Consider the following 16,418-nt stretch of genomic DNA (forward strand, 5'->3'; position numbering starts at 1 on the left):
ATTTATTGTGTTATAGTGAGTTGAAACCCCCTTTCTTCTTTTAAATACTGACTCTTAAGTGTTTTCAAATCCTCAAAATTTGTGATATCTTATCAATAAAGCAGAGTAAGGGTAGTACTCCAAAATAAAGAGCACTGACATGAAATTGATAATGACTGACTTACAATGCATCTTCTCTTCCTGAAGTTGACCGGAAAAGTACCATCTGCCATATGCACCAACCCCATGGTGGTAATATTATAGAAAAGAGCTAAGAATGGCTATGACTGGTGTGTATCACAAGCTCTTAAGAGGTCTTCCTTGTCATGTGCTTTGAGCCCTTTTCCTTGGTCATGGTGAATTCCCTGACAGCTTCTCACCATTTGCCAGCAGAATGGCAGTTACTTGCTCACATCTTCTCTTGGAGATCACTAATCATCATGATTAATGTGGCCTTGTGCCTTTTAAGCATCTTGAGGAGCATGGGGGAGCATGGGTAGGGGGGTGGGTTGTTTTAGATTAGCAAGGTCTTCTATTCCCTTAAAGATCATATTGATCACGTTTACTTAATTTTTACATTTGTGCATCTATCTATAACAAGCCTCAGTTTGTAAATATTTTTGTAAATATTTCAAGTCCAAAGCCACAGAGTAAGGATAATATATGAAACTGTAGAAATCTATATAGTTGGAGCTGGTTCATGGGAAGGAAAAGGAAAAATTTAAGTAAATGAGTTATTACTGGAAGACGTATTAGTATAGGGACATCTGGAATCTTTTTGTGTCCCTGAGAATGGTTAGTTGTCTAGTTTGTGTATCCTTATTGTTTCTGCCAGATACATGTTTAACAAAGATGAAGCAGGAGTTGCACTGCTCTTGTGGATTTCCTTACTATGGGCAGGTAGTTGAATTTGCTGCTTTATTTTTTAAGTGAGCTTGACAAAGTAGAACTGAACAGCTGAGAACACTATCTAGACTTCTTTGTTTCCAGATAGCCAGTTTAAATCCCAATGGATCTACTTACATTCTTTTTTTTTTTTTTTTAAGGACTGTGACCTCACTTCAGTTTTCGATAAAAAAACATAACTTTTTCTGTTATTAGGCAAGTTAAAGCCTGAATCATTGAGGATGTTTGGTTTGGTTTTTTTTTTTTTTTTGCTTCTTAATGTTCAGGTGTAAGTCTATAGGAGAAAATAGCATGAGAAACTTGATCTACTGTTGGGTTGTGTAAAAATAAATAATTAAAATTTTAAAAAAATAGTTTTCAGGACTGTCACTCTCAAAAAGTTCCATCTACTCAAAAAATCCTATTTCTAATCCTATAGGGCTGTTTAATCCTGTGTAAGCATGCCAGCTAGCGAAAAATGGGCTTGCATAATCTCCCTTACTTGAAGGACTAATTCTTGACTGAAGAACAGATTTTCACGAGTAAGGAGTTTTCATAAGCATCTAAACAGATTTTTCTGTTTCAACAGGCAGTCTTTTTTACCTTGAGATTTTACAGACTACTCAGCAATTTAGTTTGATTCAAAAGGATGAATTATCTTCTGAGTTCTTGGCAATTGTTTTCCCTACTTAACAGGCATACAGCAAAAATTAAGCAAGGTTTATGGTGCTTACAGCCTGCTTTTGAATTTGCTTATGAAATTAATGCATACTATTATACATTGCTACTATATGCACTAGTGCATAAGAATTTGGCTAACCCAACAATCATACAGGAGGCTGGGGGTGGAAATAGTCATAAGGTATCTCTGTGGAAAATTATATTGTGTTCATGCACAGTACATTCCACTGGAGGAAGATTACTATTGATACAAAGTGCAATTTGTTCAGTTTAGCAATTAGTAAACAATTCATTTAGAGAGCAAGAGAACGCACATTCCAATAGCTGAAAAAGATGCATGCAACTCTGAGGATTAGTGAACTAATCTTCCTTGTGTTATCTAAAATTAGTGCGAAATCTTAATAGCTGGACAAAAAATAAACTCTAATCTTACTCCGTCTCAGTAATGGAGAAAATGTATGTGATCTGGACTGCACATGAGGCCAGATGAACAAGAATAAAATCATTATTTGCAGACAACAGAAGCTTGGTATCTTATATAAATAGTTTTCCTAATTTGTGGAATCCCTTTGCGTCCAGGTTGCAAGGAATACAATTATAAACTGTCATCTTCAATTATGAAGTCAAATTCAGTTTATATTCCACCATTTTCTTCAGAGAAGAAGGTTAATAGAAGATTACTCTTCTACAGCATAGAAATTTTTTTAATGCATTCCAAAAGAAAAGTTAATTTTCACAAAAAAGCATGTATGTGCAGATACATGCTGTTGTACTGTTTATACAAAAAAGGTCTTGGTATACTAGAATATTCAGGTATATAATCTTAAAAATATTTTTAATAATATTGTATTAAATGTTCTTTTTTTTTTTATTAAAAATGCTTTTAAAGTGTCTTGTTACTACAAATTCAACAGAGGCTAGTTTAAAATACCAGTTACTTTTTGGTCTCGTGACTATTTTTATTTCTTTCACTACCATAGCATCAACAACTTTACTCTTTCTACTGGCGTTACTACGACACTGACTTTCTGTGAAACCCAGATTCTTCCAAATGTGTTTAAAACAAAAACTTACAGAATGATAATGCTCCAATTGCAGCAATCTTGAACATGTAACCTAAGCAAAGAAAACTTTCCTAAAATCCTGCTGTTTTTCCAAACTCCATCAGTCATGACAATTTCTGAAATAAACTATTAGCAATATCGTTGAAACGAGATGAACTGTTACAAATTTTAACTGGTCAATATATATAAGAAAGACAGGGAAAAAATATGAAAATGAAATTTATTTTTCTGCTATTGCAGCAGTCAGGAGATGATCATTCTTACCTGTAAGACAATCAGTTATCAACATGTAGGTGATAAGCAGCTCTACCCAGCTTCCTTCTGCTGTCTCTTCTGCCTGATTCATCAAACCAAACACTACGACTGTGAAAATGTATAGCACGATTTTAATCTCCATACCAGCATCTGACAAAGACCAGTTTGTATCTCATTTTGAACAACATGGATGTTGCTGGTACCATTGATAGGAGTAGTATTTAACATTTATAAGTCCTCGTGTATTGTTGTACTTGGATGCAGCCAACAGCTGTATTTGTACAGGAAAATGTTTTCAGCTAGTTTTCTTTCATAATATGAATATTTATATGTGTTGTACTTGGAATACATGTTATTTAGAAAATAAATGTAGTTGTTAGTCATTGGCATTTATGAAGTTTTAACACTGTTAATGTATAAACAATGAATAAGAGCTGTGCAAATTCCAAGGGAATGTTGCACTGTCTGAACCAAAATACTGAGAATATAAAATATTTTGCCCCAGGTCTCTGACAGATTTTTAAGAAGTCAGCAATAAAGTTGAGCTGATTTACAGCTTTGCGGTAAAGTGTGCTAAAGCAGTGTTTGGGAGTTGATGTTTCAAAGAGTGAATGTTTAAAGATAGACATTTGAGCCTGACTACATTTATCCTGACTTAGTGGCTCTACCCTTTCATAGGGATAGGTCTTCTTGGTCAGTTCAGGTGTAGTCTGCAACTGGAACTGAGTACTGAACGAGAGTCTAACCACACAACAAATTACAGTTTTGGAGACATATACATGTCATTAATACACTTACCTCCCCAATGAAAATATTCATATGATTCAAATGTTTCTTTGTTCCCCTTCTAAAACTAAATGCAATTAAATTTATTTAGTTTTTCTAATTTTGTACACCTGTAAGTAGGTTTGAGAACATGCAGGTTCTGAGAAACTCTGACTGCCAGAACATGTTATTAAACATTCTGCCATAAAAATAATTAACTTTTCTATTTTTCTACTGGAACCTGTTGGATATTGTCTGCACCTTAGATAGGTTGTGATTTATTAAGATGCAAAAAGCAAAACATTTGTTATATGATGACAATATTAATTGGATTAATCAAGCTATTATGATTCAAAAAAATGGTAATATGTGCTCTTATGTTTGAAAGGAATGTGAAATAGCTAGCATTAAAAAAATAAAATATTTATGGATCAAGGTGACACTTTCAAATGTCGTAAAAATAATTAATGCTTTACTGTGTAGGTGCTTATCAGATAGTTCATTGTGTTTCTTAAGGTCAGCAAAGGTTACTCTACATTTATAAAAGTTAGTCCTTAGGCAAGCAAGTATATGTCCCCTGCCTCACATCACCTCTAGTCCAGGAGCTGCTGATTTTGCACCCTCATAGAGAGTGCATCCAGGCAAACCAAGTCCTTGCAGCAGACCAGGAAGGGAAGGCAGCTACCAGGGCTGCCATTTCTCCGGGCTGATGTCCAAGTCTGCCCTCACAATGAGAAGAGCTTTTTTTCTGTAGTCTGATAAGCTGGCTTCGGTTCTCCTGCAGCCCTAAGCCTTCACCCTTAGGCTTTGCCCTTTTCCTCTTTGCCCGCACTAGGTTTCAGTTGTCCCCCAGATCTCATAAGCTACTTGTAAGAGTCTCCAACAAACTTCAGTGCACCCAAGCTGTGACTACGAGGTTTCTAGTGCAAGTTTTGCATATTCTGGCCACAGTTTTCCCTTTCCCATTCGCTTTTTTCTTTTCCTTTCCCTTCTGCCAATATTCTGCATCCTTTGGTGGAGCCACTTTTCAGCATGTAATAAACTTACACTTCAAGGACAGATTGGAATTTGCAATTTTCTCAAGTAAACAAAGTCACTCTATCATTACTTTGTTCCATAGTCTAAGGGATGTTCTATAGAAAAGTGTCCTGACAAATTAAATATACTTCAGAGGGAGCAGAACAATTGAATGTATAGCTTCATCAAAAATGTTTATATTCTAGACCTACCTAAAATGGAAGATGTTGTGGAATAGACTGGGAATTTGCTACTGACTTCATTGCTTCTCACCTGAAGTTATTTAGGGAACAAACCACTTCTGTCCACCAGATTCCAAACATCAGAAAATGGCCACTCTTTCTGATTCCCTTTGTGTTCAGAGTCTCTTAATCAACTTGGTTTCACTTTAATTGACGAAACAAAACCAAACCTTTAAGTAAAAGCAAGCAGTTTCCAATTCAGAATCTGGATAATAGCTTTTCTGTGCTTTCACTGTTCTCTATGTGATGCTTGTGTGGTGGTAAGTCTTAAAAATCCACAGGGCTTTTGTGACTTGCTGCTAATGAACTATGTTGTTAAACATTTTGAGCTTTTCTGAAAAACAGTGACAGGTTTTTCTCGAACTCAAATTCATTTCTAGTAAGTCCATCCCATTAAAGCTAACCTATTTACCAATCTGTTGTTTGAGATGTTAGCTCTGAGCTATGTGTTTTCTGATCACTCTGCTTGTGGGAGTTCTGTCTGCTGCATTCAGTGAACTTACTCCATTTAAAATGCTGTTTCATGTAACTGGGTCACTGGTAGTTAGCTTAGGACCCAAGTGCAAAAGCCACCACTTTTATAAAACACAACACACATCAGGTTTGTTGTTTCATAATACATCAGAAGCTGAACCCAAAGTGGATGGCCCATTTTCGTTGGTTGGTAAAATAATGAAACCTTTGATATGCAAACAAATATAAATGTTTACATTACATTTGATATTATTGTGAGAAGCCTGATATACTTTTGTTTCTATCCATTGCTTAAGTTATATAATTCTATAGAAATTTAGTTTATTTTTTCAATTATGTAAAATGCATAAACATAAAATATGTAAGCGGAACTTCAAAAATTGATATGTTCTTTATTTATAGAGCAGCTGTCCTGTCTGTCTTCTGACCTGGTTGTATAATATAATGTAATTATACTTGTTTGGAAACCATTGCTTTCAGTCAAACACTCAGTTCTTGCTGCAAATATAGGTCAGCCGCTTAACAGAGCATTTCTGGGGTCTGCACTGATTTCAGAACCCATCACTTTTAATTCTGGATGACTTCTGAGAGTAACTGTTAAAAATGCTCTTGAAATCAACCAGATAAGTGCAATTATAACTAAAGGCATATTTATATAAACAGATTCAGGCAAACTTCAATGCAGTCTCGTCATACTCAAACCAGCTCCAGTTCTTGAGCTGCAGAACTGTGGCATAACTAATGCTTTTCTGGGGACAGGTGATGCCTGCTGTAACTTGCCTGTAAGCACTCGTGTGAAAGGTAGTTTTTCCTGGTTAATATCATGTTCTTGTCTGTTTGGATGTTCTTTTTTTCATACAAAATAATTCTCTTCTAAAACTTCAGTTTCCTACTAGAACCTTGCATTTACCATTCTGATCAGAATTCTTTTTCTCTTTAAATAGGAATTAGAACAATTGCTAATGATGGAGACAAAAAATTACAGAAAGACCATAAAGTTTTACCAGAAACTACTGCAGAAAGAAAGAAGAAGCAAAGGTAAGATTACAGCAACTTGCCAGTAATGAAATGGGTGCATAGAGCTTGTAAGGATTTTTTCTGTAAATCAGAATCATTGATGTTCTTGTGCTGTATGTTTTAAACCTAAAGGTCCTGAAACTAAATCTATGTTGCCCAAGTTGAGAGCACAGCTACAGGAGATGAAATCAAAAGTGCAGTTTCTTGAACTGGTGAAGAAATACGTGCAGGCAAGTCAGACTTTATTTTGCTTGCGTTTTGTTTGTCATTTCATTACTGCATCAGTGTAGTTGGCTGCTCAAGTCAGTATACAAAATGTGAAATATTTTGTGTCAAAAAGTGCCAAATTAAGTAGAATCTAAAAGAATTATTGAAGTAAAGGTAATTGTTACTAGTATTGTTTAAAAAGGAAAAAAAGCATTATTATATATACAATTGTATGAAATGCAGTTTGGCTGTAAGATGAGTTGACTGCATTTTGTGTGGATTTTCCTCTTTATTTTCCTATGGTTTATTTTTTCATGGCTTTGCATCTTTGAACAGATCATGTATGCAGAGCAGTGGGGTGTGGAATCCTGCGCGTTGCCTACAGTCATTCACAACGGGAGAACTGACACCGTGGATGTGGCACCTACGGATGAGTCGTCATTGCTTCTTTACTATAACACAGAGAAACACCAGTGTAATAATCAAAATGGAGTAAGAGTTCTGCAGGCTGGTACACCACTTGGTTTAATGGCTTATTTATATTCTAGGTATAGTATATTTTGCACATCCTTAATTGGGAATGGGTTGAGGCATAGTTGCTAATTCAGGAAAAAATAGCCTCTGTGATAAATCCTAGTTACTCAACATTGCATAAATTCTCCTGTCTTGTACCAAGTTTAATGTTATTTCTATGAACACTGATTTACAGAAATGGGCATGGAAATGGCAAAAGACAGTCTGATAAGAAATAAGCCAAACTGCTAAGTTTCGATTTGATTGAAACTCAAAGCATTTGATAATAAATCAAGAACTAATAACTTTAAACTTTTTTATCCTTTACTTATTTGAGGTTTTCCTCTGATAGTTGCCATGGAGTCAAGGCTTTATGTTACTGCCAGCAGTATAACAATTCTTCAGAACATATAATTTGATAATTCTTATTAATAGGGTCTGGATGTGAAAACATATAGGTTCTGTTTTACAGATTATTGCTCTAGTCCTTGGGACTGATCAAGATGCAGGCCTATCTCAGGGCTTAAATGGGGACAAAGATGTCCTTTAACTTTAAACTAGGATGAGGGCAGTGTTGGTTTAAGGTACCTGAGCTGTAATAGTATGCAGGATGGAAACTGCCTGAGAGACTCCATCAGACTTGTGCCACTGTAGAGGAAGAAACTTCCTCCCAGCTACTTCTCCCAGCTCATCCTGACTCTGAGACCCAGTTACTTATCCTGAGTGCTGCTTTTCCTGGTAGTTAATATTTTGCACAAAGTGAAAAAAATGTTTTTGAATTAGAGCTTCCACATTCATCAAACCCAGAACTTCATGGTTAGCCATAAGCCATCAGGGAGACATGACAATTAACCTGTGTTGAGAGCTTGAGAATGTGCATGTGCACGGATAAAAAAATAGAACGCAATAATTTTTAATGTGTGTGTAATAAGTATATTCTGTTGTTAAAGCAACTACTGCTCTAGTTAGAGCTGCAGGAAATATTTTCTTGATTGAAGCATCTACTTCTTATGCTGTTATTATAGTAAAAAGCTTTTAAAACAACATCAAGTGAGATGACAGAAAAAAGAAAATTAAATATGTTCTTCCATACTATTTAGAAAGTAACTTTTGATAATAATAGAAATGTCAAAGTGGGTCTTCACAAAATTGCAAGTAGAGGAACTTTTTTTAAAACAAATTGTGCTTTCAGTGTTGGCAGTCACAATATTTGATGTACAAAAATAAAATAAAAAGGAATCAAGGTTTTATGTGGAGCTTGAGAATTTAAAATCTCTACTAATTCTTGGTATTTTGAGAATTTTTTTTGCTCTTGCTGTACTCTAATGCAAGAAGAAATTATGTTCTTGCTTGTCTGAAGTTTTTCTTGTGCTTCACAGAAATGCATTTTTAGAAGGTTATGTACAGCAGTTTCTCTACACATTTCGCTATTTCTGCACACAAGAAGAATTTTTGCAGTTTCTTCTTGATAGAATCAGCAGCACTTTATCCAGGTACAGTAATTTCCTGTGAAAAATATTATCAAAGCACAGTTGACTTTTCCCCCCCAATGGCAAATAGCTGTTTCTGAAAAGAACTACTTAATTAAATTGAATTTTGATGTTTGTTTTTGTAAGACTCTCTTGACAAGTGAGAGTGAAACTAGAGCAAGTGCTATATTTGACAACGTGCTTACTTCTTTTTTCTTCTGAATCCAAGTCTTACTTTTGCTAGTTGTTCACTGATGGGTTGTAAGTACAACCACGGCTTTGTTTCCATAGAGCCATGGATTCTAGAGACATGAAACACAAGAATTTAAAATAGTACAGTCAATACCAAATAATACTTGTGGGCTTTTCAACGCTTATTTTTAAGTTGGAATTGGATATCAATTTTGGTGAAATAACTGCCGTTTTCTTCTCACCAGTGCAACCCTGGATCCTTCCACATCACTTACCAAAATATGTAACCGCAGTTTCTACATCCTGCAGGCTTGGATTGAAGACTGCTACAGTGTAGACTTTGCAACAAATACTGATCTTTTGTGTACCCTAAAAGAATTTATTTCTTCCAAGGTAAGTCAGAATTTCAGTAGAAGATTTAAGGAAAAAACAAAAAATCAATTGAAGTCAGTTAGGGTATATGTAAAATTGTTATTACAAAAAGCTGTCCTAGTTACAATTAAAGTAAAAAAAAAATGCCATCTTTGACAGCTATGTTCAATATATCTGGTTTTGGACAGACATGAATCTCCCAGCTGTATTGTGTCTTGATTATAATTGATGGGAACTTGAGTTTGATATTCTGTTAACCTGTTTTGCATTTACAGGTTGCTCCATTAAATGGATACGGTGAGCGCTTGTTGTCATTGCTTGAGGATGCTTCTGCCAGGAAAAGTGGCAGTGCTCATCAGTGCTCCAGCATGAACAAATGTGAAGAGGAGGGCGAGGAGGACAGAAAAACATTACATTCTCTATGTAAAAAGCTCTCAGAAGATGTTTCCAGAAAGGCATGTCTTTTCTTCAGACTGCAGTATATGGAGAACATTTCCATATATTATTTTCTGACAAAGACCAGAGTATCCAGCTGGGAGTCTACACCCTAATTTAGTAAAATTTATGTACCTGCATTTTAAATTTTCTCTTGAAACTATCTAAGCCCTAAACAGTTCTATAACTGGAAGTCATCTTAAGCCTTAATTGCACCCTGTCATCTGTTTCAGTAATAACAGATCACATAATCCAAATTTTGAAAAGAGTTGAACTCTTCATCCTTGATACTGGCATGTGACTCATAGTTACTAGGAAACATTTTCCCCCTTGTCAAACATTAATACTTCTTATTAGGCATATATCTTTGTAAGTCTATAAATATAGGAAAATAGTGGGGGGTGAGTGGCTTCCTGCTAGAACTTCAAAGCTTGTAGCAAAAACTTGTCTGAACTTTTGTCTGTGTTTACTTGTTCATATAGTGTGCTAGTGAAAAGTAACCCCAGAAGCTGGAGCCTACTGTAGGCTTTTTCTGAAAAAAGATCTCTCTACAGAGTGACCAAAATGACATGTGGAAGTCAACTGTATCAATAACATGCAAGTTGAATTTAGAATCAGCCTCTTGATAAAGGTGCAGAATTCCATGGGGTATACTGGGGATTCAACCAATAAAGGGCAAGCAGAATAGAGAAAACATGAACTTCTTTTATTGTCACTGCATCATAATGATACTGGAAGGTAGAAGAAGGGAAAAGAATGGAAAAATCAACATTTCTTTGGAAAGAGCTGTTTGATTCTAAGCAAAAAGAGTACAAGAAATAGTAAGAGATAGTAAGAAGTAAAACATAAAATATAAAACTTCAGAATACAAACTATTTTATGGCAGCAAGCTTGACTACACAGAAGTTTTGATTGTTGATTGAGACCTGGTAACCTCCTGCTCAGACTCATCAACTGTGTGTATTATATTAGCTTAAAATAGCAATGTTGAATAAGCCAATTACTGTCTGGGCTAACCTTGAAGATTAGCTCAAGAGGTTTGCATCCACGAAGGTGTTTCTCTAACAAAATATTCCAGAAAGTTAAATCAAGGGGAGACATAATGTTTGCTTTAGAGAAGTTGTAGCTTTATATATTTTTTTCTACAGAACTTTAACTGGAAACTTTCCAAAGGTATGGGACCAATTGCACAGTATCAGAGAGAGCGACTGTACACTATTTCATCAGTTTTGCCAAAGCCATGCTACAACAGTTTCACAGAAGAATTCCCAGTCTCCTTTGCTAAAGCAGATGAAGTGGGACCATATCTCTTAATAGAATACAGTGTGCAACAGCTTTGTTGTCAGCTGACATTACTGCAACAGGTACAAAGGACTAGGTTTACTTGGAAGTACAAATAATATCTATCTTCTTACTTTATACTCAGCCTCCTTTCTCTACCATTTCCCAACCCTGTTTCAAGCTTATTTCATACTATTTCTTAAGACTTTGAGTTCAGATAATCTGTTTTTCTCTTGAAATCTCTACAGTTAAATTTAGAATGGCTAATTCTATTCTTAGGCTGTGATCCCTCTGATAAATTTGCTGAAGGTGAGGGAGTGGAGGGGAAACCTCTGTCGTCTTTATCCCCAAGCATTTTTGAAGAACTGCTAGATCTAACAACAGATATATCTTGTTCTTTTTGTTTAGGAAGTATTTCATAAATGTCATCCAGTACACTTTCTAAATTCAAGAGCTCTTGGTGTTAAAGACAAATGTGTTGCTGTCCAAAAGTAAGTTGCTTATTTTAACTGCCCTTCTATTCTGTTGATGCATGATAACTTCCTGCGTTGCACCTTCAATACATCCAGGAAGAGAGAAACATTTTAAATACTTAATATGTTTTCGATGGACTAGATCGTCTGTTTACATAAGTTTTTGAATTTCAGGAGATTTTACACATGTGTATGTATATGTACCTATGCGTGTATGTGGTAGGTCACGTTTGCAAGGTGATTTCTTTGAAATCTAAAGTGGGTCAGGCTAAAATATTTCTGAAGACTTGTGTAAGGGGGGTTGCTTCAGAGGTTTTATTTTTATCAGAAAAAATTGTAATGGTTTCCGCAACAGGCTACTTGATAATGCCTCTGTGTGTGTGTGTATAAAATCTCAGTGACCATTACAGAATCACAGAATAGATGAGGCTGGAAAAGACCTCTCAAGATCATGTAGTCCAACGCCCCTGCCTTGAGCAAGGTCAGCTAGAGCAGGTTGCCCGGGATTGTGTGCAGTTGGGTTCTGAATGTGGATGGAGACTCCATAACCTCTCTGTTCATTTTGTACTGTTAGGTAGATGAAGTATCAGTATTCACAGATACGTAAGAATTTTCCTATAGTTATTAGAGTGGTTACCAACCTATTTAAATTACTTGGTCAATGGTAATTAATGTTTTCATCCAGCCACATGGACCTAATTATATTCGATTATGGTCTACTTCTTACATACTCAGTGGATTCAGCTAGCTTCTAGTTAGTACTTGTTAATTGCACTACCTGTAGTAGACTTTTCTGTCTAAGGATAGGGAATGAAGATCTAAAGCAACTCATCTTTCACAGATTGTTAGATGACAGAGTCTAAATCAGCTGGTTTGTACGGATTTGGGGTTCAGGCATGGGAAACAAACTGTGTGTTACCACTAGGTATCAGGCTCGATTTCTTACATGGCTGCAGTTTTTAATGAGTTTGGATTTCTGGCTGTTATTTTGTGTCAGATTGGATGGTTTGTTTTATTCAGTAACAAGTGGTGAAGGTGTCTTTATGTACAGAAACGTATGCTGCATATACCTAATCGCATATAAGTCTCTTGTAATTATAAGGAAGAAAAAGTAACAGTAGCTCACTATGTACTTTGTAAAAGATTATAAAATCAAGACTGCAAGCACTGCAAAATTATTTTAAATGGTTAGAAGTTGGCATCTTCGCACTCAAGATTTTCTCTGAAAATCCAAAGTCAGCATGAATTATTTTTGCCTTTTTTTCCATTCTCTCCATAGAGCTGTTTCTACTGAGACAGTTTCACTTAAAGTCTGTAATCTGTTTCTGTCAAAGTGCATACAAGACCAGTACCTTCTACAATTATTAAGAAATGCAGACAATATCAGCACCTGGGTTGCTGCTGAAATTGTAACATGTCACACATCTAAGGTTTGTCATTGTTTTATTGTATTATTAATTATGAAATGGTTATTTATTTGTTATTGTATATGAGTTGCCATGTAGCAAAGCTGCAAGAAATACCCTGAAATACACCTGTGAGTGGCCAGTTAACAATTTGGTTTGTTGTCACAAGGAGGCTCTTGGATGTCTTGGATGTTTTGTAGTAGCAGGTGTCAAAACCTAATAGAATGTAAGAAATAGGTTGCCTGAGGAGAATAGATGTCAGACTTTAACAAGGACACCGTGGTGACAGAAAAGAGAAAACTTTGTATTGGAGGAAAATGTTACTACAGTCAACAATTTTGATGACAAATTCAAAAAGAATATGCATCTCTCTTTCTTCCTTCTCATTTAATTTTATTATGTAGATTTATGTAGATTACTATATATATTTAGTATATCTCAATATTTTTATATATATATAGTATATCTTAATATTTTTTTCAGCTGCAGGTGAGCTTGTTATCAAAATTTCTTCTTATAGCAAAATGCTGCTATGAACAAAGAAATTTTGCTACTGCAATGCAAATCCTAGCAGGCTTGGAAAATCTTATTGTACGACAGTTACCAGTAAGTTTGGGACTCTGTTCTGTAACTATTTTGCTTAACATAATCTTGTTCCAATATGGACATTAATGTGAAAAACAAAAATATATTTTGTTTTATTGTAAGGCCTGGAAAATTATACCTGCAAAAGTAGCTGAAATAATGGAAGAACTCAAGGCTGTTGAGGTACAGTATAAAGTCTTTAATGTAAAAATACTTCTTTGGGGTTGGATAAGATGCAAGATCTGCTTACATGGGTGTCTCTGCAGGGTGAAAGCCATAATTATTACTTTGTGTTATGCAGGACATTTTAATTCGATTTAAAATTGTTGAGTCCTGATCTGAGAGGTTTACATTAATTTTTCATCTCAGTATTTCTCAAAAATGTATCCTGTGTGACTAAAAATCAAGAAAGAAATTTCAAAGCAAGCTAGGACATTGGATACACTTTGTCTGATGATTTCTGCAGGAGCTTTGTGGCTGTAATCTGTTTTGAAAAATCTTAAATGTTTATTTTATCACAGGCGTTCTCTTACTGATCTATCCAATTTTGAATCGTAGAGTTAAGTTCTAGAATGTAATTTTGACTGTTATTTAGAACAATGAAAAATTACATATGAAGTATCTTTTGATTAAAGTTATTCTTTATTTCTGTACTTTAAAATGTTTGCCACAAGATTAATTCATAACGTTGTCTTCAACTTCAGTGCCAAAAGTTAAAATTCATGATAAATAAATACATAGTGCTAAACACATGAAGTGGAGAACTTCTTGTAAAACCTGCCCCAACACTTAACGTGAGATTTATCTGTGTGCATTTTTAAACTAGGTGTTTTTAAAAAGTGACAGCTTGTGCTTGATGGAAGGAGAAAGATTCAAAACACTTCCAACAATTCCATCAGCCCATGTTTTGGCTATGCATGTCCAACAACTTGAAACTGGAGGCTTCACAATGACAAATGGAGCTCATAAGTGGGCTAAACTTAGGTAACTATTTTAATTATGTATGTATATCACCTAACTTTTTAAAATAGAATATTGTCTACTGGGGTAATACGAGCTAATGCAACATTTCACAGTTAACACTTTAAACAGTTTCAGTCATTTTGACATCTAACTAAAGGGACATATACTACAGAAGAGAATGCTCAATACCTTTGAATTTCCTTTAACGTTTGGGGGGGGGGGGGGTTTGGTTTTCTATCAGCAGCAAAACAAACTAATCTTTTTTTACCATATTCTCTTTCAAGAAATATTGCAAAAGTTGTGAGCCAAGTTCATGCATTTCAAGAGAATCCTTATACATATACACCAGATTTCAAGCTGCAGACTTACCTCAGACAAAGAATAACTCGTTTTAAAGAAGCAGACATTTCTGCCTTGGCAGCTGACAACTGTGCCAACTTCCATCAGATACCAGCAGAAAAACATTCTCGAAAAATTCAGGACACACTGCGCAGAATGAAGGCAACATTTCAGTAATTATTTACATTTCATCTATTCTATTCCAGGTGTAGATTGTAAAACCGGATTAAGTTGACTTCATCTCCTGGACCAATTCCCAAGCAAATACTTAAGTGAAGAGACTTAAAATATTATCTCAAGTTGAAATCATTATATTTCTTAATGTGGAATTATAAAATGCTGACTATATTGAAATTTGAATCCCTGGCAACTGGATGACAGATCAAAAGAATAAAAAAAAAGTAACAAGAAAGTATAGATGAAAAGGATGATTAATTTTGTCCCTGTTCTTTAGCATAAAAAAATAATTAGCCCACAAGCAAATATCTAAAAAATACTGCGGAAATATGTTAAAATTACAGCTTCTGTTGCAAAGTTGGCCTAGGAGAGTTCAAAATATAGTTCATTAAATGTTGAATATATTTTTATATAAACATAGTATACTTGTATCCTGTCACAGCGTGCATATAATTCAGGGACACAGGTCCTCTGCTATCCTTTGACTGTTGTTGTGTCTTGCTTTTTTTTGTGTGTATTATGAAAACTATAATTTACTTAAATAATTGGCCATCTTTTTCTTCAAGCATACTAAAGAAGGAGAGGAATGCCATGCTGCAGCTTTTTTTTGTTTTGGTTTTAATGTCATTGAACTAACCTGTTTCCAAATGACAGTAAGATCTGAATCTAAATATTACCACTTTGTTGTTCTGCTTCTGCCCTTGTGAAAACAGTAAATGTGAAATTGCTTTTTTTTTTCTGTATTTGGTACAAGAATCACTTTGCCAATTTGTGTACATATGTATGTGTGCACATTTGATTATGGCTTTCACTCCTGAGGTTGCTTTTGTAGATTGCAGTGCTCCAGCAGCATTAAATAGAAGACAACTGTGTGAAATTTGGATCTGCAACTTGTAAAACTTTGGTGCTAACCTATTTATAGACCTTATACTTACAAGACCTTCTAAATGCAATGAAATGTGATGCTACTGCTAGAAGGTTTGTTGAGCTACCCAGGTTTATGCAATGCCAAAATGTTAAGGCTACAAATTAGTTACAAATATAAGTATTTCTACCAGAGGGAACAACAGTAATATTGGAAGAGAAATGGGGAAGGGCAAGAAACAGCTAAAATGAGCTATATCTGAAAGTAATTTGCTAGAACTATGTTTAAAAAAAATAAAAAAGAAAATGTTGTGAGAGATGTGAAGAGCAGATGTGAACTGAATGTCTTGGCATGTTTTAGTGATGGAGGAAGATAATGATGTAAGAAATGAGAATGTGCACATCTCTAGTATTTTGCATATTGTACTATTGTATCTGACAGAAATGGATGTGCACATGTTAAATTGTAGATTTTTCAATGTTTAAGAGGAAAGCAGGCCACCTGCTTCTCATCTTTCTCGGTCAAACACAAGGTATGTGCATACTTTTCATTAAATACCTCAGTTAGTTTTTCATACTAATATATCAATACCAGACTAACTTTTGTGCTCTTATTGGTTTAAAAACTGGAGAACTCAGTCCTCAACAGGGTTTTCTTGCATTTGTTCTACTTTTAAGATGATTTATTTTGTTATTTACCATATGTAGGTTTAGTATATCATTAATTGTAGTATTCTGACTTAGCCTTAAGGAAATAAAATGT

General features: G+C 35.0%; 1 protein-coding gene across 1 annotated transcript in view; it reads left to right on the forward strand.

Annotated features, from left to right (window-relative positions):
* Nucleotides 1-14,791, forward strand: part of KNDC1 (kinase non-catalytic C-lobe domain containing 1) — a gene marked incomplete at both ends in the record, with an annotated part of 66,175 nt that extends 51,384 nt beyond the window's left edge. The window contains 13 exons of the mRNA XM_082308389.1: nt 6,307-6,400; nt 6,512-6,609; nt 6,923-7,134; nt 8,479-8,592; nt 9,006-9,153; nt 9,408-9,587; nt 10,716-10,931; nt 11,257-11,339; nt 12,601-12,751; nt 13,211-13,333; nt 13,436-13,495; nt 14,139-14,296; nt 14,560-14,791. Of these exons, the coding sequence (XP_082164515.1) occupies nt 6,307-6,400; nt 6,512-6,609; nt 6,923-7,134; nt 8,479-8,592; nt 9,006-9,153; nt 9,408-9,587; nt 10,716-10,931; nt 11,257-11,339; nt 12,601-12,751; nt 13,211-13,333; nt 13,436-13,495; nt 14,139-14,296; nt 14,560-14,791 (1,869 nt within the window). The remainder of the gene's footprint in view (nt 1-6,306; nt 6,401-6,511; nt 6,610-6,922; nt 7,135-8,478; nt 8,593-9,005; nt 9,154-9,407; nt 9,588-10,715; nt 10,932-11,256; nt 11,340-12,600; nt 12,752-13,210; nt 13,334-13,435; nt 13,496-14,138; nt 14,297-14,559) is intronic.
* Between the last annotated feature and the right edge of the window lie 1,627 nt (nt 14,792-16,418).

Source organism: Platalea leucorodia (assembly GCF_965183815.1).
Source record: "Platalea leucorodia genome assembly, chromosome: 4".
Classification (NCBI taxonomy): Eukaryota; Metazoa; Chordata; class Aves; order Pelecaniformes; family Threskiornithidae; genus Platalea; species Platalea leucorodia.